Below are 25,678 nucleotides of genomic sequence, written 5' to 3'. Positions count from 1 at the left end.
ATAGGATAAACCCCCACAACACCTGAACTCCAGATCTATTCTGGAGCAGATCTCTGTTAGTCATTCATGCAGATGTGCTTCAGCATATGCTTCTGGTAGCTGACCTATTTCTTCTTATTCAATGAGATGAGAGCAAGTGTCATCTGGAAGTGCCTATTTCCCACCAGGGAAAGACTAATTTAGGCACAGATGTTCACAATCCAGGCAGCTGCTTTTGATCAGATAAATCCCACACCAGGGTTGTCAGACTCCCAGTGTGCAGGTCAGAGTGTTCAGTAAACCCTAAAATAAAGTTCTGGGTTCTCTAAGGTAGTAAAGAGAGTCAGGTTCTTCCAGAGGTATTTGGCAGCCAGCATGGAACTGGGTTATGGTGCCCCAGTCTCTGCAGTGAGCTAGAGAGATGCTCAGTGTCCCAGACTCCTCACAGAGCCTAATGGGGCCAGGTACTTCTTTTCCCTTGATTTAACCACCTATAAAATAGCAACTGTCTTCTTCATCGTCCTCCCTGTTTGTTTTGCCTGGTCTATTTTGCTTGCAATCTTTTTGGAAACAGGTTCATTTCTTGTATTCTTCTCTGGGGTCTACTGATCTTTAGTGTGGGGCCCTAGTATTGTCCTGTTGTCTCAACTCCTAAGCAAATATATGTATGTTATCCCCATGGCTCTCTCCTGGTGCAGAGGGCCATAGTTCCATTAGACACAGGGAAGTGAAGCACCAAAGGCTGACTCAGCTCTTCAGTTATTTATTCCTACCTCCTAATCCTTTCCATACCTTAAATATCAATGATGAACTGGGCTTACAAAACTGGAGCAGTTGCCCACTACTCACTGGTGGGAAGGGAGGGAGCTAAACATAAGTGTCTTGGCTAGTATTTTCTGATGAAAGTAAAATCCTTCCTTCTCATAAGAGGAATATCCTTCCTATATTCTGGCTGGCACCATCTGATGTCTAAGCATGAATGGACCAAATGGGTTGAAATGTGTAACTGAGTTGAGAATGGCTGTCTACAGAAGTGATTTGCCATTGTTGGTTTGTTTGTTTAAAGAGTGAAGTAAATCTGTAACAATAATAATAATAACAACCCTAAAAACTGACTGACCCCTTTCGTTTGGCCACAGGGGAAGCACTACATTTGGCCAGAGATTTCGGCTACACCTGTGAAACAGAGTTCCCTGCCAAGGCAGTGGGAGAGCACATTGCCAGGCAGCACATGGAACAGAAAGAGCAGACAGCGAGGAAAAAGATGATCCTAGCGACAAAGTAAGGAGGGTGAACGAGAAAAGAAATCTGTCTGTCACTTCTCCGTGTTGGATCTGGGGGCTGGAGGAGGGAGGAGTGGGAGTATGGAGCTGGGAGTGTGGTGACTGCTATCACAACAGTGCTCAGTGATGGAGTGAGAGCAACACTCGCCAGAGATGCTGAAAGAGTGACCTTATTTACTACAGGGAGGGTTTGGTGGCTGTGCTCTCGTTGCCTGTGGTTAAGGGGGCACGTACAACTCCTCAGATGCTTTGGTTTAGATGAGAGGAGGGGATATTATTACATGGTAAGATCTGTAGGACAGAGACAAGCTTTGTCTCCTGTTTGTATGTGAGCACAAGATCTAAGCTCCTACCGAAGTACTGGTTACTCTCAGATAATTAGCATTAGTCTGCTGAGGGAGTGTTGGTTTTTAGAGGGATAGATCCTCTCTGGATGGAAATTGCAAGAGTTCCCCTGAAGTCAAAGGCACTGGAACAATGTACAACAGCAGGGGAGCTTTGCTAAAGACATTAAAGACAAAGAGACACCAGACATCACTCTAAACAAGCCACTTGCCTCCCTGGAGCAGTAACAACATGTTAGGATAACATTTCATCTAGGTTAATTAGACTTGATGAGGGAGGAATTAGCCTTCATGAGCCATGGGAAACAGGGATAAATAGCCTGCATGGAACAGTGTAGACCTACCCTAGGTGTGTGGTATGACCACATGGGGTAACCTTGAACAAATTCACACTCTCCCTGTGTTTGCTGCAGTGTTACATGTGACGCTGCAGTAGAGCTGAGGCCGCAAATCCAAGCCCTCAAATCATCACCTCAGTGCTGGAAATGTTTGGAAATCATCCAGACTGTGATACATCAGCAGAATCACCCTGTAGTAGGGAAGAGGGCTGACCAGCAACTAGGTTGTCCTCTGTATCCCAGTGTCCTTCTGCTTTGCCAAGACTCCTGGTTTTGATATATCCCTTTGTACCCAGAGCTCTTTGCCCTGAAGATGATCCAGACACAAGATGCACCAAAACATCCTGGGCTTCTGAATCTATGTGATCCTTCCCTGGGGTGATAAAAGGATCCCCACGTGACTCAGGGGGCATTTTCTGGTAGTGAAGGCTGTGAGACACCTCACATATCGTGTTCCTAATTTGTTTGTACACTAAAAGGAATAATATAATTGGAATATGGTCTCATTCTGACCTCCATCCACGTTTGTTATAAGGGCTCAAGGGGTTTCAGAGGCATGAGAATAAACCAGCTGGCAATAAGCAGGAAGTTGTGTCTCCCCATTTCTGTGTAGCCCACTAAAAACCTGCCCCCTAAGTGTGTAAGAGCTGATTGTACTGCTGGGCAGCACAACCTAAACAAGACTTAAGACTGCAAGTTGCCCCAGCTGAAGGATTTGACCCATCTATGAAACACCACTCAACCATAATGACACAAATCTTCCCCATTTTTTCCTTGCTCTAGTGAGAGATCACATTGCCATGGGTTGCAATAATCAGTGGGTCACTGTTATGTTCTGTCCCCAAAGGCTGTCAGGTTGAGGGGCACCCAAGAGTCTCACTACCCTTCCTCACCACTCCATACCTGCTTTCTCACCCTCTTTAGTGCTGAGATGGAGAGTCATGGGCCCTCATTACCCCTCACCACCATGAACTTTGGGCTTGTAGGCGATTATCCTGCACTTGTAAGGAACGAAATTACTTTTTTCCCCCACCTTTCAGTTAAAAGCACCAGCAAATTGAGCAGAGAGATCTGTCGATAATACAAAGGCCACATCCTACTGCAGTCGGTGTCTAGTAAGTGACAGACGGGTCAATATGTGTGCTACTACTGCCCTCTCCTGCCTGCAAGGAGAACAGTGATTCCCAGCCCGGTCTTGTCCAGGTGTTACAGGAGAAACAGGTCCGTGACATCATGGTATTTTCCAGCCATGCTTCCATATATCTGATACAAGGTACTCCAGACAATCATCAGGAGTTTAAATTCCTCACCAGTCATACCTAAGCTTTAGTTTAGCAGTTTCATTAATTCCACAACTTCCCTGACTCACGACCTTGTGAGTTATGACACCAAAAAAAGTGGTGGGTTGTTATGCTGCCACCAAAACCAACACAGAAATCCCAGGGTGGTAAAATCTCTCAGGACAAGCTATGCCTATGGAAAGAACTGAAGTGCCACTGCCTGTGTGTGTTGCTGTTGTCCACTGTAGCACGGAGCCAGAAGCCCATAGAAGTGCCTTTGGTGAGATCTTTCACGTGTGGGGTACTGAAGAAAAATAAAGTTATTTCCATAGTTCCTAGAATATAGGTGAAATTCCATTCTGGATCTAAACATCCAGCTTCAGTGGCTCGATTCAGTTGCCCAAACACAAGCACCTATTGCCATTTGAGTTGAACTGGGTTATCCAGCTTGGTTACCCACTCCTGCTCCAGGAGCACACAGGTCTCTTTGTTACTGTGTTTCATTGCCAGTTATTATGGATGTCTTGGGTATTTATGTGTGTGTACCTAAACAGAGCCCTTAATGTCTACAATAGTGAAGTCTCTGGTGTCCAGTAAGAGCTCCCAGGCCTCCTTGTCATCAAGGGCATCTATACCTTATACTCAAGCAATCCACCCACCCTGACTGGAAGTAGTTCAGCTACCGTGCTCAGAACTGTGGCCCAGGGGCTAGTGAAGGCTAAAGGTTGATGCTTTAAGTGCCAATAGCCCTCTTTAACACATGGAGGCTACTGAGCTCAAGGCAATACTCTCTTCACAGCACAGTCCTCCACATGAGACAGAGGCAGGGATACACACATATGTACATAGACCAAAACAGAATACTGTGAATAATGATTTTATTGTGGAGTTGATTACAGCCAACACAGAATAGTCAATATCTGACTCATGACACTTCTCTGATATCTGGTCCTTGGGTGCCTGGAAACTCTGCCAGGAATAAATCAGACTCAAGGGTTCACATTTGCCCCATTCTTGTACTCAACGCAAGGCATTTTCTTTGGTCACTGATAGGGATCATGGACTGCATGGGCTCTTGTTCTGACCCAGTACAGAATTTTTTATCTTTTATTGGGCTTACTGGATGTATCACATCCAGTATCATGTATCACAAATCATTAGATGTCTCCCCGGAAGGAGTGGCCAGGACTTATTGTAATTAATCTGTTTCCCCTAGGGCAGCACAATCATCTTTCTTTGCTTTTTCAAAGTCACAGTCCAGCTCAGCAAATAACTGTCAGCCCCTCTCCCTGTCACTACCCCAGGTGATGTTTCATTGGTAGTGGAGGCTCTGAGACACCACTTTGCCTAGAAATCCCCTTGAAAAATAAAAAAACAAAATAGGTTACTGCCTTTTACAGGTTTTCATGTATAATAAAAAAGTTTTTTCTTTTCTTTCTAGCTGCCAACATTCAGTAAAGACTTTTGACACATGAAGATAGAAGGGAACTTAATTGCACACTTGGTTCTGACACTTTCCTTTGTCAAAATAAAAGAACTTTTAAGATGAACTTTCTCAACAGGTAGAAAGTAAAGGTTGGAGGAAGGAGAGAAGAGCAGTGCTGACAGGGCCGACTGGGGATAGTAGATTGTTTAGAAGCCAAAATGACTGACTGTTTTCAGTTGTTGAAAGGAACTGTTTTTCCTCTAAGGACCTGATTCATTAAAACTGTATGCTGCATTTACATACATTTCTGCTGAATACCTCTCTTTGTCTGAAAGGCTAAGATGATGCTGTCTTTTCAAGCAGTCAATGTCTGGGTCCATACAGATGACGAGCATTTGCAGAAATCAGGCTTGGATGGGGTCCAGCAGCACAGCAGGAAATAGGTTTCTGCATCTCCTCTCCTCTTAGTCAGGAGAGAGCTGTAGGATTCAAGGTCTGTATCCCCAGCTTGTACAACAGTGATATAGAGAAGGGTAAAACAAGTTTAGTATAATTTTCTTGCTGGTAACTCAGCAATGAAGGACCTTCTAAAGACCAAGAAGCTGAGTTTACTCACTTCTCCATTATACCCTTGTTCCAAAAGACAAGAGTTACAATGAAGAACCCAAACTTTATCTAGGACCAGATGTGCAATGAGTCTTCCAACAGAAATCACGGACCACAGAGGTGCTCTTAAGTATTAGAACTGGCCCCAGGCACAAGGATTCCAAATATGCTAACAAAGTAAACCACACACACACACCCCAACTCATCAGATTTCAATTGTCCATGTTATTAAGATGTTAGAATGGCTCACTGAATTCTCCCAAACAGCATGTTCTGTGACATAACCCACAACAGGGTCTATTCTCAGGAAACCACAGGGTTTAGGAAACTAGAGGAGCATAACTATGCTGATGTTATCAGATGATGACAAATTGCTTGCAAGTATGAGGACAACCCCTGGCACTCTGTACTTCACTGGGTGGCACTGTTAACTAGGTTAAATGTAGTCACTGTGACCAGTATTAGGTCAATCCAACTAGTATCAGGCAACCTAACTGAATGTCCTGATCATCTGAAGGTGATCATGCCCTCCTGCCCCCCTATCAATGTCTATATTTCCAATACAGGCAATGGAGAACTAATTTGGAGTGGTCACTTTTCCTTTTTTAGTTAACTGTATCATAAACCAAGTGAAAGTTAGTGATGTCTAGTCATCCATGGTTCAGACAATATTCTGCTGAGGATAAATGGAGCTGATTTAGTTTCTTTTTTAAAAAGTATATTGGTAGAATATTCCTAAGCTAATTTGCAAACTGGCCCAATCCAACAACATCACAGGAATGAAAAGGCCTTATTCTCAGGTCTTTCCTAGTGTTAGGTCCTATATTGAGGAATCCCAGGGGATAAATTTAACCCTCAGGTGCTGAGGCATCCTGAGAAGCTGGAGGGAAGGCTTGAGAGGGAAGACAATAAGACCATCCATCCTTTACAGAGAAGCTGGGTTTCAATGCTGGTGGGAGACCAGACAAGACAGAGCATGAATTCCCACTACAAGAGCTCTTTCCTTCAGAACCCCTACTGCTCAATTTGTCTTAAGTGTTGGGGCTCAAGAATGCAAATCCAGAATATCCAGGACTTTGACTTGCAGATAAACCGGTGCACACAAGCAAATGTACAAGTATTGGTGTGTTTACACAAAGTAAATAATAAAGCAATTCACACATTTCAGGTGTTTTCTAATGCTAGTTCATCATTTTCTTAAACTATAAGCCTTGCTGCAAATGTACGTGAGCTAAGCCAGGCTTAACACTGCCAAACTGGGGCTAGTTCAGGAGAAAAATCACATTTTAAAATGTCAGAGTTAATATGCTTCCAGAGGGGAACCATTCCTGTTCAAGAGATTCTGTATGTTGTTTGCTCTGAGCATTTGGGGCTGGGAAACAAGAGATGGATTTGTTTGCTCTTAGTTTCTGTAACAGTACTTCTGTCAAGGAATTCTGTTATGAATGAGATCACTCAGGATAAGGTGACAATGTTATGGGAATCAGCTCTAAGGAAAGGATTACACCTGTCTTATTTAAAGATTTCTATTTTCCCATATAGACAAATATGTAAAGAATTCCAAGACCTTCTAAGTCAAGACAGATCACCCCTCGGATCCTCCAGACCGACTCCAATATTAGACCTCGACATCCAGAGACATTTAACACATTTCAGGTATGATTTTGAAAGAGGAACTAAATTAACTAAAATCCATAATTTTGATAAAGACTGCATGTGATGTTTTGATAGTGTTTGTTCCCTTACCTAGAAGACATCCAAATAAACAATTAACATCCATAATCCCTGCTATCTGTGCTTATAAAAAGTGCACGTTTGCCCAGCAATGTAGTTTTCAAGCTCACTGCATTCAACCTGCTTCTAGGACCACAGTCTGGGTAGAGTAATTTTCTACATCTATTGGCCAAATATCCTCATCTGGCCAGAAAGTTGTCTTGCTCTGAGTGTGACCCAAGTCACAGGTCACAAGTGGATGGTCCAGAAGTGTAGAAACTCAAGTTGAAAGCCAATATAAATTAATCAAAGCAGAAATAAAAGGAGGAACAGACTGCATTCTTAACAATTAACTAAATAGTTCCAGAACCTCTTCTATGCCACTGAGACCATTTGACATCATCTTACCATGACCATACTGTTAACCCTTTGACTTCTGAAGCAGACTGGTCTCAGAGTATATTACTGACTAAAATAGTTTTACTGCACTAGTTCACTAATTTACTAAGCAACACCCTGGAAAAGTCTGGGATAATGAAAGCTGGCTCAGACTAAAAAGCCAGAGATTTTTACTATATTTAGCCTCAGCTCCTGGGCCTGTGCCCTAGAAATATTTAATGTACTGGTTTAAACAGCCTAAGAAGCTCTTATGAAGACAAAGACCCATGGTACATGCACACCAACTCCAAATTTCATCAGAATTTTATCCAAGTTATGGATAAAAGTGTGTAGATGTTTTGGGATCAGAAAGATTTATTAGCCCAGGAGTTGCAGTGCAATTTCCTGTTTTTTTGCTTTAGGCAATGTGTTAGATACAGCGAAGAGTGAGGTGGGAACTTCCAGAGGGCCACTTTGAAATAGGGGTCATCTAAGATATTTATCAAAGATAAGTTTGATGAAACGTCCTAGAGGTGCTCCTGTCTTTGCTCAGACCACAGAGGGGAATACATAAATAGATGAGGCTACAGATTTTTGGTTTTTTTCATTAACTAGCTCATATGTGAAAAAAACATCATGTAAAGGATTGTTCCAGAGTGTTGTTTACAGAATATAACACCAAGCAGATTTTATAGTCCTATATAGTCCTGTAAATACTGTTGTATATTCTCTGGCACAGCCAGCTGAGCCACTCTTTTTTCATTGGCTGGGTAGACAACTTCTGTGTCCTAGTATCCCAACATCTGCTAGTTATTAAGATTCTGATAGAGCATGAGGCACCCAGCAGCCACATACTAATGTTTAAACTAATGTTTAGTCCCTCAGACTTTGAATAGAATCCAAAATACCCACCATCCCACTTCTTCTGTCCATCTGTTGGGGTGTGGGGAGAGGCAAAGGTAATTCCTGGTCCACAAATACACACATACCTGTTTATTCTTACACATCTGTACATCCTATGCATATACAAACCCACCTAGACTACCCCACTCCTATTCTCATGCACAGGCACACACATACCACTTGGGTATATTATACTTTCCCTTATATATACACACTCCAAAACACCTGACTACACTTATTTATGCAGAATACTCATAGAGGGATTTTAATGGGCTACCTAAGCTTGTGGAAAAAAAGATAATTCCCTGTAACATCCACATAGAGTACACGTGATATAAGGTAGCTAAACCCCAGGGATTCCTGTGTTTAAAAAAGAAATAGCAGTCAGGATAAAATGCTGAATGCTTCAGCTACTAAAGCTGTCAACTGGTACAGCTCCCATCCTTCTTTCTCTGCTGCAGTTCAGTAGGTAGGAGTACAAAGCTTCTGCAGGCAGCTCCTGGATCATTCAGTCCTTTCTTTCAATCTGCTGTGGGCACTGAGTGTTGGACTGAAGATGGACACCTGGACAAGTACAGGTCTTGAACCTACACGGACACTTCCCTGGATTTAAATCAGTCTTCTCTGATTGTGCCTGTGGAATGATGAGTGTTGACAGGCCCAGACACTGAGCTCAGACCATATTCCTTTTCCATCTAGTGCAGAGATGTTGAGGTCAGATCAACTCCTGACCCAGACCTCTCCTACATGCAGGTGCCTCCATTTCAGCCAGCTGTGTATCTTCTGCCATGGTCTCTGGGCATCTCAGGCCTGGTCAGCCTGGGAAATCTGCATTATGGTTAAGCAGGTCTAACATAGACACTTACATCAGTGTGGCTTAAATTTCTCTCTAAACTCCACTGACTGGACAGTCTGATCTAGATCTCCAGCTGAGTGGGAGCTTGTCCAGCCACGCTAGACACTTATACTGTAAACAACTGAATATAGTGTAGGCAAAAAAATCATTATTCCCACCCCCTAAATCCAGCAATCTTCACTCTTAGGTCATCACTTTCTGCCAGAATTTGTCTTCCTGAGATTGCGTATCATAGAACCACAGAATCGTAGAATGGTTTGAGTTGGAAGGGACATTAAAGTTCATTTTGCTCCAACCCCCTGTCATGGGCAGGGACACGTTCCACTTGACCAGATTGCTCCAAGCCCCATCCAACTGGGCCTTGAACAATTCCAGGGATGGGGCATCCACAAGATGCTCCAAATATCACAGAAGGCATTTAAGTCTGTTTTGAATGCCAGAGAAGGTGTGAGGATGTCATTCACCATGTTTTCCAGGAGCATTAACTATTTTCTGTGTCAGGTTTCCAACACTGGTGACAAACCACTTGGTTTCTCTGTGTTTCGAGGGATGACCCTCAAACTGAACCAACCCGTGTCACAGGAAATTGGACCTGATCAGTTGGGGATGAGAGAAGTGGAAGAAATTCTTGGTACCCCAACACACAGAGAAAGCTTGATTGACTTAATAAGTGACTGGTCCTGATTATACATATGAAATTAATGTTATTTATGACCAAAATGCCCAAGAGCTGTTGGTGGTCTAAAATAGGTCTTTAGCAGAGGAGACATAGGTCTGAAGCAGTGACTCCATACAGTCATCACAAGTTTTATAGCACCTATATGTTAGATGTTATCTATCTATATACTTGTTCAATAGTGATCTTTTCATCTTCATTTATACCTTTATTCTAGAACGCTGGTTTTTTTTCCCCAGTAAATTCTCTGTTTCTATGCTGTAGAATTCTCTACATGGGTACGGGACCAAAGTCTTTTATTTGGCAAGAATAAGTCAAAACCTTTCTCTGGAATCTCTGATAAGGTTTTGTGAAGGTTCTTAGCATAAAAATAATATGTTTTTCAACCACTATCAAATATGAGCTGATTTTTGATCATGGGAAAGCTCATATGGTTTCCTACTGTTCATTCAGACTTAATACAACAAGAAGAGGTTCAGAAATTTTGCCTTGTAAATCATAACAAAGGTAGCAAAGAAACAAGAAGATGATAAGTTGGTATTTTTTACTTATATGTATGTGCCTATGCCATATCAAAAGTGCTCAAAGTTTAGATGGGGCTTGGAGCAACCTGGTCTAGTGGAAGATATCCCTGTCCATGGTAGGAGATTGGAACTAGATGGCCTCTAAGGTTCCTTCCAGCCCGTGCCATTTTATGTTTCTATGACATGATGTCTGAAAGAAAAAGAGATTTTTTGTGACCATAAAAATTCAGAGGAATCACACAAATCTCTATTATTAAAATAATTACTAAGATAGTGAAAGACTTTTTGAAGAGCTATAACACCTGATCCGTACAATGGAATCTGATCCAGCACTACTATCTTGGGGTGAAAGGGGGTTTTCTTTAGGAATAAATTACCCTACAGCTTTTGAGCATGGAGTTATGTGCTCCACTGGCTTCTGATGTTACTTACTCAGTGTTAATTATTAAGACCAGAGTTCACAGACTGGCACAGGTCAGTTTGAAGCAGATTTTCCTGTTTCCTCTGTTTTAAATCTTCAAGCCCACACTTCCCTCTGAAGTTTTTCTGCTGAGTCCAAATTCATCAAGATCTGTAAACATGTGTCCAACCTGAAGTACAGGATAGTCCCCGTGAAGGGATCAGAAGTGCTGGGCTTCCTCAAACTCCAAACTCAAAGTTCACATAAAGCATAAAACAGGGGAAATCTTCAAAGGAGTTGCCAGTGAGCCTGAAAACTGCTGAATTTTGCACAACTTTATGCAAAAAAAAGAGGTTTCTCTACACCCTTGGTACAACAGTGTTTGTGCAGCTGCTCTCCGAGATGTCCATCCAACCTGAATTCAGAAAACTCAATTCTCCATGAAGAATGATTTTCCAATATTGTTTGATCAGGAGCAGACAATTCTGTAGAGCCTTAAATTTGTAGCAGCAATTGTGGTGCACTATCTGAGCCAGGGCTGTATTATGTTTGCTTCATTCAACATTTCTCCCTCTTCAATATATTTTGGAGGATATTACTGCAGAGAAGTTATATTGATAACTTCAGTTATCAATGTGCTGTTGAAGTTATATTGATAACTTCAAATAACCTCAAATATATTAATATTAGCAAATGAAAGTAGTGCCAGGGCACAGGCATTTGCTACCTGTGCTGCTCTTTATTTGCAGAATTTCTAGAGTTTTTTGCCTGGTCTGACTAACACTGTCTCAAACTATTCCTGAGCACAGTGGTGCATATAATGTCACTAATATATGTGTAACTTGAGAATTCATGGAAGGACCAGCCCTTTTTACAGCCCAGTCAGGTGCCTTATCTGTGCTATAAACTTAGATTTTGAGAACTCCAGCCTTATCAGAGCTGGATCATAAACCTCGTGGACTAAATGTTGGGAGAGCTTAGATTTCTAAGCATCATATAAATGTTCAGGAAGAGGTGATACACTTTAGGGCTGCCCAAGCTGTCTTTCAGCTCTTCTGCGAGCTGAAAGGATTGGAAGAGACCTTAAAGATCATTTAGTTCCAACCCCCTGCTGTGGACAGGAACACCTTCCACTAGACTGGGTTTCCATCCAGCCTGGCCTTGAGCATGTTGAACAAAATTAATCCTGTGGGTTGTATCTGGCCTGAAAGTCACCACTTGAGTTATCCCATACCTAGTTTTTGAGGACAGAATAAGGACTAAGCCACAGGGCAAACAAGATCCTGGAAAAATTAATTTCTGTTACTAAGTGCTGAGACTTTTCATCCAGATACATGAGCATCTCATTGTTGTCCTCTAAAGGCTGTCCTCTAACGCTTGTAAAGGCATTTATGAGTTTGTTATAGAAGAGAGCAAAGTCAGCGTATCAGTATTAGAAAAGAAATCCAAATTTTCTATAGCTTTAATGAGAAGTACCTATTTTTCTCACCATTTCTTTCCAAAGTGGAGTGAGTTACAGGAAAGGGAGAGTTTGTGTACTCTAACTTTGCTAATGAAGCTAAAGGTGACTGAAGACATTCCCTAGATTCAGCTTCAGAACCTTAGGGTGACTCACCTGATTGGTGAATCTGGAGATCTAGGGTCATTTCAGGTGTAAAAGGACATCCTGTCTCACATTCATCTGCTACTCCCTCAGTCCGAGGGTATTTTGTGAGTCCTGCATCACATCTACCAACCCTATAGATAACTTTAAACATCTCATGATATCTCTACATGGATTAACCTGTGTGTTCACTTTCCAACCCTCTTCTTGAAGCTGTTCCCCTTTGCAGAAGGAAGTTTAAGGCTGGACAGAGAATGAGAGCCCTTGAGTATTGTTATATCATATTGTAGTATTTTAACTATCGTAATGTAGTGGCTTCTGCATCAAACCAAAGCTGGAGTTCTGCATCTAGGATCCTGATTTATTCATTTCACACTTAAATCTATTGATAAAATACCAAACCAGACCTCAGTTTGTACATTCTCTCTTCTATTCCACTGTTATATCTGAGATTCATCCAAGAACCTGAAAGTCACACTGACGTGTGTCTTCATGTCTTTGCCTTCATAACCTGCCCTTGCATCAGAACAGATTTGAGAGGGTTTTTTTAAACTTTTGGCAGAATTTATTTTAGTTCCCCAAAATCTCATGTAAACTCGAGTTACAAGAAAACCCACCAAAAGTGACCCACATTCTGTGCTGAAAAGCCAGAAACATAACACAAAAACCTTTCAAAGAGAAGACTTGCTGAGATCAGACTCAAGAGATCTGTGTCTGTGTCTTGGTTTGTACATACAGACTCCTTGACCTCGTTAATCATCCTCTTAGTCTCACTTTCTTCACTTCTAAAATTGGGTATAGACATTTCTTCTACATCTGCTTTTGGGACACTTGTGTCTTTAAGAATCTGGGGTATTTGGAAATTTCAGAAATCCTACTAATGCCATCCATCATATAGGGAAAAATGAACACCCACCGATTACTGAAGCTGTATTTGATCCTTTAACTTCAAGGTTACATTTCATCAAGATGCAAAATAACACCCAGATCTTCTATTTTATATATAAAAGATAAAGACAGTAAAACAGCAAAGGGAAAACTACTTTCTTGTAAGTGACATTTCTTTCAGTGCAGAGACCTTATAAAAACAGACCCAAAAAAAATAATAGGTTCGGAATACTAAAGTTGGGTAATGAAAGCAATCAGCATCCTCACAGATTATTCTGTGTTCTGATTCATATCCAACTGATATGAAATACCCTTTCCATGAAACTGTTTGAGACAGGAGTTTTGTCTCTTAGCCTGGAGCTGTCAGCCTCCTGCCAGAGCCTGGCATCACACTGACGAGGTGACACAGAAAGTGACAGACAAGAAACCAGAGTCACAGACTTCGGGAGCAGCAAGAAAGTAACATCCTTCCTTCTGAAGGGAAGAAGGGACCAATGAAATGGGTTTTGAAGCTCAATGTGTTTTTTGAATTGTAACAAGGAGCCAAGCCTAAAGCCTTACCTGCCTTTAAAGATGTTCTCACCTCCTTTTATATATTTATAAGCGTTCTCACTTTTTTTACGCTTCTTTGCTTATCAGGAAGTAGAGCAGCTGCTGTCATAATTCCAGTCGTCTCGTTTAGCAGTAGCCTTCTGTTTGGAGGCACGGACTGGAAGAAGCCCGATGCACAGTGGAGTTTGTGGCGAAACACCTCTGGTGCCCTCTAGAGTTCCCTGATTTCAGGAGCTCTCTTAAACAGGCTTTGGATTTAGCTGAGGCAAAACACTGGTGTCCAGTGCTGAGGCACCAGGAAACAACAAATTGATTCTTTCTTTTTTCTCTCTCTTTTTTTTTTTTGTTTGTTTAATTTTATTTTTAGTTCTTTTCTTTGTCTCTTTATTTACCACAAGTATTAGAGTGCCTTCCTCTGGGATTTTTCCCTCACTCCCTTTCCAAGGGATTCCTTTTTTGATCTTTCCATAGTGAGGTCTCAATCACCTTCTCCTACTCTGCCCATGAACGAAATCCTTTTGGAAGGGTGTGAATTTCGAATATTGGTTATGATTTTTGTCATGAAATTTATGATACTATTAAAGCCATAATTTATGGAGTCAAGAAAACAGATGAAAATCTGTTTTCGTTATCCACTTCATTAACAAATTAACAAATAAGTTCCATAATCATGGGAAAAGAAACAAATATACTTTCGTCAAGATGTCCTTGAATTGTTTTTCAGTCCAGCAGTTCATATTTCTTAAAACATTTAAGGAACTCTCACATTTACCAAAATAAGGAATATTTGGTCTACAGTTCAGAAACACTCCAGAACACTGGATGTTTCAGATATATCTTTGATGTTTCAGATGTTGCCTACACAGTCCTTCTAGTGTGGAAAATCAGTCCCAAGGTCAAAAACACAAGGAAATTTGGAAGTAGGGAGCATCAGCTCTAGCACTCTCTTCTTACTTTCTCTATTGCTTTTACACATGGTAAAAGGAGGTCCATCTGCTTAGGAGATAAAGTGTTAATACACTTGTTTGGTTTTGAACAGAAAAAAAAGATGAGGGCCTACTTTGAAGGCAACTTCTGTATGTTGTTTACCACTCTGATCTATAAACTATTTATGCCTGTAATATATACTGGCCACATTCCAACTTTAGTTTAAATATCAGTCTAACTTAGGCCTAGTGACCTTCTGAAGGAGAGTTATCACAATTTAATTCTCTGGACAACTTTCACAGGACAGATCTTGAAATCAACAGAAGCACCTCAAAATCAATATACTCAACTCTATCTTCAAATGCTACTTGTATTAGTGAAGACATACAAACATTTTACCATTTCCTTTACAACCATCAAAAATCTTATCAGACCTTGCTATCTGTCATTTGCTGTGAATTTGGATAATCACTAAGCAGTTTCCACATTCAAAGTTCTGAGAAAGTCTGACCAATAAGTTCAAGCTTGCTTTGTCTTCATTATCATTGTTTTAAAGCTCTTATTTATTTTAAATGAGGGTGTAAACATTCAGTGCAGATGGCCCTTACCCCCCCCACTGAGAGGGAAGCTGTTTCTTCTGCTGCCTGTCGGAGCTTCAGCAGCCTGGGGTGTGGAGGAGTCCTTGAGGTAGTTGCCAAACGAGACTCCAAGCCTTCAGGCACACTTGGATCTTTTCACTTTTAAGTAAGGCCATCATTAAAACATGAGCAGACATAATTGCATCATAGCACTGAGCAGAATTGCAGGTCTGGATGTCCTTAAGCGTCAGGATTCATAATATGTTGGCCTGATGCTCATTGCCTTCTTCCTGCAGCTCTCCAGTACCAGACTCAGAAATTTTAGCCTTGCCTTTTAGAACAATAAAGTTGGTTTATAGGAGCTGTAATGGGATGCACTACAAAGCTGAGAATACCCAGAAGACTCCATTATGAAACCACCATGTTTAATTTTAGACTTATAAACCCAAAACAAATTATTATAATGAAAGCAACTCCTTTCATAGGTGTGAAGAACACCAAAAATGAACCAATTTCAGTGTGAGCTCAATTAGTCTGGAAAGTCAGGCAGCTAAATTTGACTTTCAGGAAACACATTTGAATGCTTTGCCATTACTCTTCTGTCTGTCATGTCTGATTTAAATGTAAAATCAGATTTTCTCCCCATCTTGAAACTTACTTTCATCAGCAAAGGGAAATTAAACAGCTTTCTTAGATTTTTCAAAGACTTTAACTTGCAGAGAAATAAAGTCCACCAAAATTAGAGCAAGGGGAATTACTGATAGAAATGTAAGATAAAGTAGAAGATAATATCTCTCGGCCTTTTTATGCTCATTACCTAAAGTGAAGCTAATAAAATACACCCTCACAGGAGCTTGGCAAGAAGGGGTGGTCAGAAATTTTCTATGGAATGGTTTCTCTTAATAAGCTCCATGGGAAAATTAATAGGCTCTGCATATCCCCATCTGTGGAGAAGCATATACTCATCAGGAACTGAAAGCAGAGTTGCCATGAGACTCTACAGCATCATTTCACTATAAAAGAGTTGGCTTTTTAATAAGAAGTACAGTGTTATGTTGGTAAGAGCTACCATATATAATGATCACTGGTAATTAAGAGGCTAAACTGGAAAGAAGATGGAACCCTTACTCATCCCATAAAATCCTCTTTTTCTATGAGCACTAGTTTTCAAACCAGAAGTTTCAGATTCCGCTCAGGATAAAGGAGCCATATCTAAGTGTTTCTGTGCAAGCTGGATGTCTAAACTTCCCAGGTAGTCAGTGAAGATCTAGGGCAAGATACAGCTGAACCTTTTTTGAAGCTATTGGGTATTCTATCAGTCCACTGCTGCTTTAAAAGCGTGTTGTTCTCCTATAAACCCTCTGCATTATTACCCGTTCACCTGACATAGATATCTCTTTACCACAGAACATCTCAAATATCACCCAACTCACATTTTTATTCAGCTTGATGGAGCCCTCAGTGAAGCCAGAAGGATGGTGCAGCTCATCCTGACGGAGGTACTTCCATTTAATGGACTAAATCCTTCTCCAGACTTCTCTGACTGTACTGAATGAAGTCCCAGGGCTCAGTTCAGTTGCATAAACAATGTGAGATGCACAGGGGTGACCTCCCAGTGTCAAAACACCTAAAAGCAAGGTGGATTTCAGTCCTATATCCTATTTAGCAAATCTGTGCAGATGTTCCAGATGTCATGGGACATCTCAAATCACTGTAGATTCTTATAGATAAGAAACTACCTTAAGTCCCCTTTGCTGGTAATGGGAGTTTAGGCACCATTGATGTAAATATCTACAAGTTGGTACCTACACTTACATACCTTAAATTTTTGTACTATTCTGGTATTTTCCACAGTCTTGTTCAACATTTCAGAACATTAAAGTTTGTTCTGATCCCTACAGATCATTTCTGAAGCAATCTCTGTAAGTTTTCAAGGTAGTATTCCCATTTTACTCTGCAGGGTGCATTGAGCTATCAAATAAACACAGTATTATTACTTTTGTTTACAAATTGAAAGAATTAAAGATGGAAGACCAGAAAGTTTCTTTTCAATTTAATCCTTTGGTAAACTTACTGTTTACTTTACCTTGTTGATCTCTACATCTCCCTGAAAGGAGGTTGTAGCCAGGTAGGGTTTAGTCTTTTCTCCCAGATAACAAGGGATAAGAGGAAACCTTATCCCTCAAGTGGTGCCAGGAGAGGTGTAGATTTGATATTTGGAAAAATTTCTTCACTGAAAGGGTGATCAGTCATTGGAAAAGGCTGCCCAGGGAAGTGGTAAAATCACCATCCCTCAAAGTGTTCAAAAATATGTAGATGTGTTGCTGAGGGACGTGGTTTAGTGGTGACTTGGCACTTGGTGGTTTAGTGCTGGGTTCATGGTTGGAACTGATGATCTTAGAGGTCTCTTCCAACCTAAAGGATTCTGTGATTATATGATTTGTATCTACTGGAAACAAATTATTTCAAATACTACCTACTTCTAAAATAAATAAACTAATTTCTTTTGCATGCAAGATTATAAATATTTTTTTATATGTCTCGGTATAGTCAGTTCCCCAAATCAAGACCCAGAAGATCACACAAGCAGTGTAAAAATCTTGTAAGCTTCATCACCTTTTCATTTCTCTGGATTTAGGACGACTAGAAAAGATGATAAAATGCAACACAAAATCTTGCAGTCAACTGACTCTTAAAGTGACTTGAAAGCTCTTAAAATACTCTTATTTGTATTTTACTTCTAGTCTAGTTTTTACTACTATCAAAAGCATGACTTACAATGGTGATGATGATTTTGATTTTTCTGGTGTGACAGGCATTTCTAAAAAGAAAATAAAATTAAACTGAGGTATGTTTACCTCTTTTTTATACTAAATTATAAAGATCCAAATATTGCTACAAGTCCAGGCTTCAAGTCCAAACTTCATTTGGTATTATTAATTGATGTCTGCAAAATACTCCTTGTAAATATTTAATCATCATTTTCCTCTCGTTAATAACTGGGGATAAACATAAATTCCTGCTTTGAAAAGTGCCTGGAGACTAATGGATAAATATTCTAAATGCAAGTTATTTGTTAACAGCCTTTTAGAGACCTTTTATAAAAGGCTGTGCCACTCCCAATCTGAAATGGGGAGATATTTCCAAACTGAGCTCTCATTTTGGTTAGGATTCACATATCTTTGGTGTCTTCCCCAGGATACCAGCTTTCCTAGCAAACAGGTTTCTCATGTCTAGCAGACAGATCACCCTAAAACACTTCCAGCATCCTGGCAGTTGTCCATGTCCTGTAAAACCTCTTTCCCCTTGATCCCTACTTTTGCACTTTTTTCTAAAAGTGCTGGAAAGATTGAAAATCCAAAGAGCAGAGGAGACGGGTTGTCCCGGAAGTGAAATGTTCCTATTTCTGGCCCACACATGAATTAAATTAAATTAAACCTAGATTAAATCAGGGTTTGCTGGTGTGGTGCCCAAGACACCTAGAGACTTACTGTAAGGAAAAGTCTTAATTAACATGGGATAGGAAATAGTTGGGGTTTTTTGTCAGAATCACTGTGATGTGGATTTTTTTTTCCTCTCACACAAACCAATATAAAGTATTGATTTCTCAAAACTGTCCACAAACTCAAAAATCAACTTCTGTTCCTCTCACTTTCTTTCTTCCCTGAGCAGAATTAGAATAACTGAAATCACTTTTAAAAGCTTCGATGGCATTTTTAATTTTGAAATAATTTTACATTTATGTTTCTAAACTAAAACTAAAAATCTGGAGGATTTGGATAGGGGTTTTATTTTTTTTTCACTTACCACTTGTCAAAATGAGGCATTATAACAATGGGAATAGCTTGGTTGCCCATAGTAAGACATGCAATAAAACTTGAGTTTCTGTGGCCCTTACATGATCATCTTATACTGTACACATAATATTTAGGCAAATGAGATTGAATTCAGTTGCCTAAAAACTGGTCTGTAGTGCAACTTCTGATATCCTGAGGTAGGTGAGACATCCTACAGTGCTGCATCCAGCTCTGGGGTCCCCAACACACGAAAGACATCACCCTGTTGGAGCAAGTCCAGAGGAGTCCAAAAAGATGGTTAGAGGAATGGAGCAGCTCTGCTGTGAGGAAAGGCTGAGAGAGTTGGGTTGTTCAGAAGAGAAGAGAAGGCTCCAAGGAGACCCTAGAGCCCCTTCCAGTACTTAAGAGGGCTTCAGGAGAGCTGGAGAGGGACTTTGGACAAGGACCTGGAGTGACAGTACAAGGGGGAATGTCTTCCCACTGCCAGAGTGCAGGGTTAGATGGGATATTGGGAAGAAATTCTTCCCTATGAGGGAGGGAGGCCCTGGCACAAGTTTCCCAGAGAAGCTGCAGCTGCCCCATCCCTGGAAGTGTCCAAGGCCAGGTTGGACAGGGCTTGGAGCAACCTGGGATAGTGGAAGGTGTCCCTGCCCATGTCAGGGGGTAGAACTGGATGGGTTTAACTGTGATTCTGTGATCCTCACAGAGACGGTATCCAAGAGACAGGACCTGTGGGGAACTTGAACATTTCTGGATATGCAGGTGGAAGCCAGGCTGAACGCCCAAAACATCTCAAATCACTGCAGATACACATGTGCACTGAAATCCTTCTCTAAACTGAAATGAGATTAGCCTACAATAGCTCTGCCTGGCAACTGCATTAACACTTCATTTCAGTAACTGTTAAGTGAAGAACACCAATGAAATTCAGCTACTTTGCAGTGCAGGAACAACAACGATAAAAACTCAGTGTTATCTTGAAAAAAAACCCCTTATTTCAATGAAAGGTACAACAGGATAAATCCATACTACTAAATTCAGCACTACCAGGGCAGTATTGTTGGAACTGGGTTATTTTTACTATTAGTCAGTTAGGATGGTCCATAAATTCAACCTGGCTAAACTAACCCTGTGTGACACATTTTCTGGTCATTGCTTGGGTCAGGGTCTACTCCCAAGAGGCAGTTCAGATTTCACTCTGTTGGATACTCCAAGAGCTTAACAGCATGGGTATGACCAAACCATACCAATTGTGCTGAGGGTTGGAGATTGTATCCTTGGCATTGCTGAATTTCCTGGTACAGATTCAGTCCACGTTTGGTCAGGTCATGTTCGAGAGCTGTAGAATCATAAAAATTGGAAAACACCTCCAAGATCATCAAGTCAACAATGTTTGATCTAGAATTGTGAATTAATCACGCAGAACTCCTTTTATTTATGTGAGAAAGGGAGAACCAGACTTTCTAGGACTTGAAAATTATCAGTGTTGAAGAACCAAGGGCGTGGATCCTCTCTTGGCTCCTCTGAAGTCAACAACCCAGTGTCAGTCTGCAGCAGCCGAGGGTCTGTCCCACGGTGTTTCAGAAATGAGGCTCCTTCCAAAACCCACCTTTGAAGCTGTATGCAGTCTGCTGTTTGGCTCTACTCCTTTCTTTTCTGTTTTTCCCACAGGTAATAAATAGTTTAGGGAGCAAATCTTGAATTTCACTGTAGCAAAATGAGTGTACTGTAAACTCCTCGATGAGCGCATTGATATTTATGTGCGTGTGTGTATTTCTTTTTCTTTTTTTTTTTTGTTTCCTCTGTCTCCTTCCCATTTGCAGTTTGATCACTCATGGTTTTGGAACTCCTGCAATATGTGCTGCCCTAAGCACTTTCCAAACTGTTCTCAGTGAAATGCTGAACTACTTGGAAAAGCACACATCGCACAAAAACGGAGGAGCGGCGGAATCCGGCCAAGGACACGCCAACTCGGAGAAAGCCCCCCTGCGGAAAACTTCAGAGGCTGCTGTGAAAGAGGGCAAAACAGAAAAGACAGACTAGCTACATCAAACAGAATCTATTTCGAGAGAGTCTTGCTGCTGATATTTTTTTTAAATATATATATCATTGAGGGCAATTTATCTCCAGTGGACCAAATCCCAAAAAAGAAAAAAAAAAAAAAAAGGGGGTGGGGGGATAAAAGGAAAAAAAAAGGAAAAAATCAAAAAAAGAAAATAAAAAAAGAGAAAGATTAAAACAGAGAGAAAGAGAGCGTGAGAGAGGAAAGTATTCAATCCTAAGAACAGCAGTGTACAGTAATTGTGTGATGAAATTGTCACTTTTTTAAAGTTTATGTTGCTCTAAACTGCTTTTTTGTGCACGTAGTATTTGATTGTTCTGAATGATACACTAACACTGTTTTCTATAAGCACTTCTGGACTTGGCTGAGGTGGCACATGAAATTTGAAGCACTTTCTTCTCTGGCTGCAGAGTTAGGGTCAGTGCATCAGTGGTGGGACACGCAGTTCCAGCATCCTGACTTTGCTTGCAGGCTGGACAGATTGGAAGAAGGGCTTCCTCTGATCCATCGGAAATGCCTGATCTGCTCACCATTGGGAAAACAATATGGAAACCTGGCAAAAAAAGGAATTCTTGGGTCATGGGACAAATGAACTGTTCTGTGTTGGGGGCTGCTCATCCCCACATGGGAATGTACAACAAAGCTGCGCTGGAATGAGGCCAGAACCTGTTGGGGATCTGCCCTGACCATTCAAGCAGCAGCTGAGGCATCTCTTGGGAAAAGAGTATGGCAGACTAAAACAAAAACAAACCTTGGTAGTTTCAGTGAGAGCCCCGTTCCCTCTGTGAACTTCACTTTAAATGACAGCACAGGCTTCTGTCCCCTATTTTCTCAGCCCCTGGTCCCACAGCACTCTATCACACCTGGGTCTCTGTTCAACACGATCAGTGCAGGCAATTGGAGTCACCTTTTGTATTGCCTTGATTTTATGATGCTTTATTTTCCTCAATAGCTTGTTTCTGCAGCTTTATTGTCTTTATAAATCTAGCTGAGGTGCAGAGGTCTAACAGAATCCAGTCACTGAAAATAAAATAAAAACAGAATGATAAATAAGACAGATTGGCTTAGTCCACAGCAGGTTAGTGGTATTAACCTTGCTAATGTGCTTTTAAAATATTCCTTTACCACCTACCACTCATCCTCACACAGAAAATATGGGACTCATAGTTTAAGCTCAAAACTCTTTGAGTCAAGGGACTTTTTCCAGTCACATTCTAACTCTTTCTTCAACAAGACCTTTATTCCATTCCTTTTCTTGTTTCTCTGACACCACTTTATTGAGAAAAATAGGAAGGAATGGCATTACAGGGAGAGCTTAATGTTTTCCATCTATACTCTATTTAAGACCAGCAGAACCAGACCTTTTCTTCCAAGGGACAATTCAAGTCTTTCTTGGTAGGAATGGTAGGAAATAATATAGTTGTCCAGATGCAAAAGTTTAGAGCCATTTGTGATGTTTTAGGCATCTAAGACAGCCAGAGTCTTATCAGATATGACATGAAACCTATAGGAGAACTGGACTCACCTGGAGGAGGAGCCAGAGGATCCCAGAGGCAGCACTAGATAACTACAGGTTTCCACTTGACTTGCATGCCAAGTGTTTAGGACAGATAGGAGGGATCATCTGGAAGTGCCTGTCATTCTCCACAGATAACAGTTGGAATGTAACAGTGGCAATTTGCCTTGTACCTCACTACAAATGGTCTAATCATCCTCCTCTCCCTAAAATCAGTGGAGAGAGAAAGGCACTTATAATACCCAGAGTAGCTCACCTCAGGATGATGAAGAATGCCCTGAAAGGGTGTACTTTCCTCAAGTATATATATAAAGGAAGCCAGTAAAGGACAAAAGCTCTCATACACATTTTAGCTTTCTAGAAGTTAGCACAAGTTACACCTTGGAGCATCAGCATTAGACTAAACCTAGGGGCTGTAACAAATATCCAAGGGTGTTTGCAGCCATGATTTGAGGAGTTAAGCTGAATTAACCAGGTCATCCTCACCTTCCAAGTGTATGGAAGGAAATATATGGTGCTTATGGTATGATGCTGTTCCTCTGGAGGTCAGTAGGGACATTGCCATCACTGTGGGAAAACACCATAGAAAATAAGGAGACCCTGTTTGCTTACACAAGGAAATCTGGGGAAAAAATCCTATGCTTTTGCCCAAATTTGTCCTTGCTCATGGTAGGTAGGCAACTTAGATACCTACTCTAGTGCTATCCAGGCACCATCCATGTGTTAAAGGTGTATCTCCATTAAGGTTTATCTCCATTAAAGGTGTATCTCCACAGGACTCCATCTCCTTAACACACTAAGATCAGATAAGTGCCTCAAAAACTTTAGTGAATGAATTTTTCACTCCAGCACTTCTGGAGAAATGCTAAAATCAAATGAATGATCCTCAGTGGTGTCTTCAGCAGAAACATTGTAGAGCTGTCCTAGAACATGAAATACTTGAGCGTGAAAGTAGGTGACCATTATTAAAAGTGAAAAGGAATCTCATTCTGCTTTTTCTATTGCCCAAACTGAGGGATTAAAAAGAGGAAAATCGAAATTTGACTACGTCAGATATGCAGATTTGCCACATGAAAGTTTGCGGTAAAACAATTTAATTGTGAACCTCTACTTCTAGATGTGGATAAATTTAAATTAGATTTTGATGGAGGGGAAAAAATGTAAGAAAAAAATTTTAACATCCTTTTCAATTTTCTCCACCTAAAATATCAACCTTCTGAAGATGGAGGAAAGACTGGTTGGACAGATTAATCTGTGAAACTGTTGGGGAAAAAGCATTTTATTACCATCAAATTTAAATTTCTAATACTAGAAATAATGTGCATACAGCATTATTTGAAATATTTGCCTCTTCAGGATATGGTCCAAAGTCCCAACAATAATTTATTTCAAGACTTACGTCTTTTGCTGTTACATAATCACTATGAGCCTCTGTTCTGCAGGCAACAAATTATTTTTGACCTGGATTACCCTTTGATCTATTAATATTAATATTAAATCTGAACACTCTTCAAGCCCCAGAACTTCTACTCTTTGACTTAATGACCCCTATATATTTTTGGTAAGGTTCAATATAATTCTGATTCAAACTGATTGAACTGCTATGTATTCTTACCATTAAGAAGCTACCTGTACTTACATCCCGAACTTTCTGGTTTTTCCCATAGCACATTTTAAAAGCAAAATGCTTTTAAAAGCAAAATGCTTTTAAAATGTAACTCCAAGTCTGCTGACATTCACGGGCTCTCTGTTTTTTATTTTTAATTGCACTCAACAATTTTATTAAGAGAAAAATTATTATTACTGCCTTTTCTGCTAAACTATCAGAAAAGTTTGGTGTCAAAATACCTTTAGTTTTTGAAATTGGCACTTTCAGTGTGGTTTTAAGCAGTGAGTTCACTGATTTTCCTGTTAAAATCTCAGCCTAGATTCTCATCCATTTCTATTCCTGTGTTGTCCACATGCCCAAGTTCCCATGTTATGGTTTTGGGGTTATTTTTATTATTTTCTTAGTCCTTGTCTCTGTGGAAGTCTTTCCCTCTCAAAATACATTCCTGAATTAGATTAGCCTGCAGGAAGGGCACGATTTGAAGTTAGTGGGTGCTCACTGGTGGCAAATTCAATTTTCTTTGTACCATTTTGACCTGGAAATTATCTGACCTGAAAAAGAAAAAACAAAGTCTTCCTTTAAGAGATCATGGAAGTGTTTATTCAATATCAAAACCACCAAAGTAGTACAGAAAAGTATCCAACATTCTGTGGCCAGGACAATGAATCATTATGATTTTTGAACTCCAAAAATTGATTCATATCCCAAGTTCTGTCTGAGTTGGATCCCGTTGTACTTCAGCCCATTGCTCAGCTCTGTATGAATTACACCTTTCTCACCACCAATCTCGAAACATTTTAAGTAGTTCCCCGAACTTACTCCTTATCCTAATCCCTGACACATTGGCTCAAAAAGTCCAGATCCTGATACTTGGATTTATTAGCAAATTACTCATGGTGTAAACAGAGTGATAACCACACACCTACTTTTGTAGAGCAAGGTGTTAGTCGCTGTGAGTACAAACAGTTCATGTGTTGACTAAGATTAGAAGGTAAAAGTCTGGAAGAGCAGGAGAAACATTCCCACCCCCAGTCTCTGCCCTAAGATTTGGTTCTCTGAGCACACAGTCCTCCTTTAGTATCATTGCATGTCAGATATGTGGAGTAAAGGCAGAGTTTTATCAGATGATGAGAACAGGAACAGAGTTCATGTGGCCTGTAAAGGGGAGCGACCACAGACATGCGGTGATGACCCAGCCACCCACAACTGAAGACTGTCAAGAGTTTTGTCCTTCATGCTGCCATTTCTAACCCTAACTCCTTCTGAGTGTCATTCTGTTGCCTTGGAGAACTGGCAGAAGGGGTGAATTTGGACCTTTCATTTACTTCTTTTTTAAAGATAAGCTCCAACATTCGTTGGGAAAAGACTTCAGCTCTCCAAATCAACATGGAATCTGCTCTTTTTGAAGCTTCTCTGTAACTTTTCCTAAAACCAGAAAAA

General features: G+C 40.6%; 1 protein-coding gene across 4 annotated transcripts in view; it reads left to right on the top strand.

The window, feature by feature from the left end:
- Positions 1-21,187, top strand: part of TFAP2D (transcription factor AP-2 delta) — a 46,917-nt gene extending 25,730 nt beyond the window's left edge. For all 4 annotated transcript variants that reach the window (XM_027663447.1, XM_027663449.1, XM_027663448.1 and 1 more), the window contains 3 exons: positions 1,119-1,260; positions 6,799-6,912; positions 20,875-21,187. In XM_027663447.1, the coding sequence (XP_027519248.1) occupies positions 1,119-1,260; positions 6,799-6,912; positions 20,875-21,094 (476 nt within the window). In that variant the 3' untranslated portion in view covers positions 21,095-21,187. The remainder of the gene's footprint in view (positions 1-1,118; positions 1,261-6,798; positions 6,913-20,874) is intronic.
- The last annotated feature ends 4,491 nt before the right edge of the window (positions 21,188-25,678 follow it).

This window comes from Corapipo altera, unplaced genomic scaffold, assembly GCF_003945725.1.
Source record: "Corapipo altera isolate COAL_440 unplaced genomic scaffold, ASM394572v1 116, whole genome shotgun sequence".
Lineage (NCBI taxonomy): Eukaryota > Metazoa > Chordata > Aves > Passeriformes > Pipridae > Corapipo > Corapipo altera.
The sequence above is the reverse complement of the archived record's forward strand: the minus strand, read 5'-3'. Positions and strand labels throughout refer to the sequence as shown.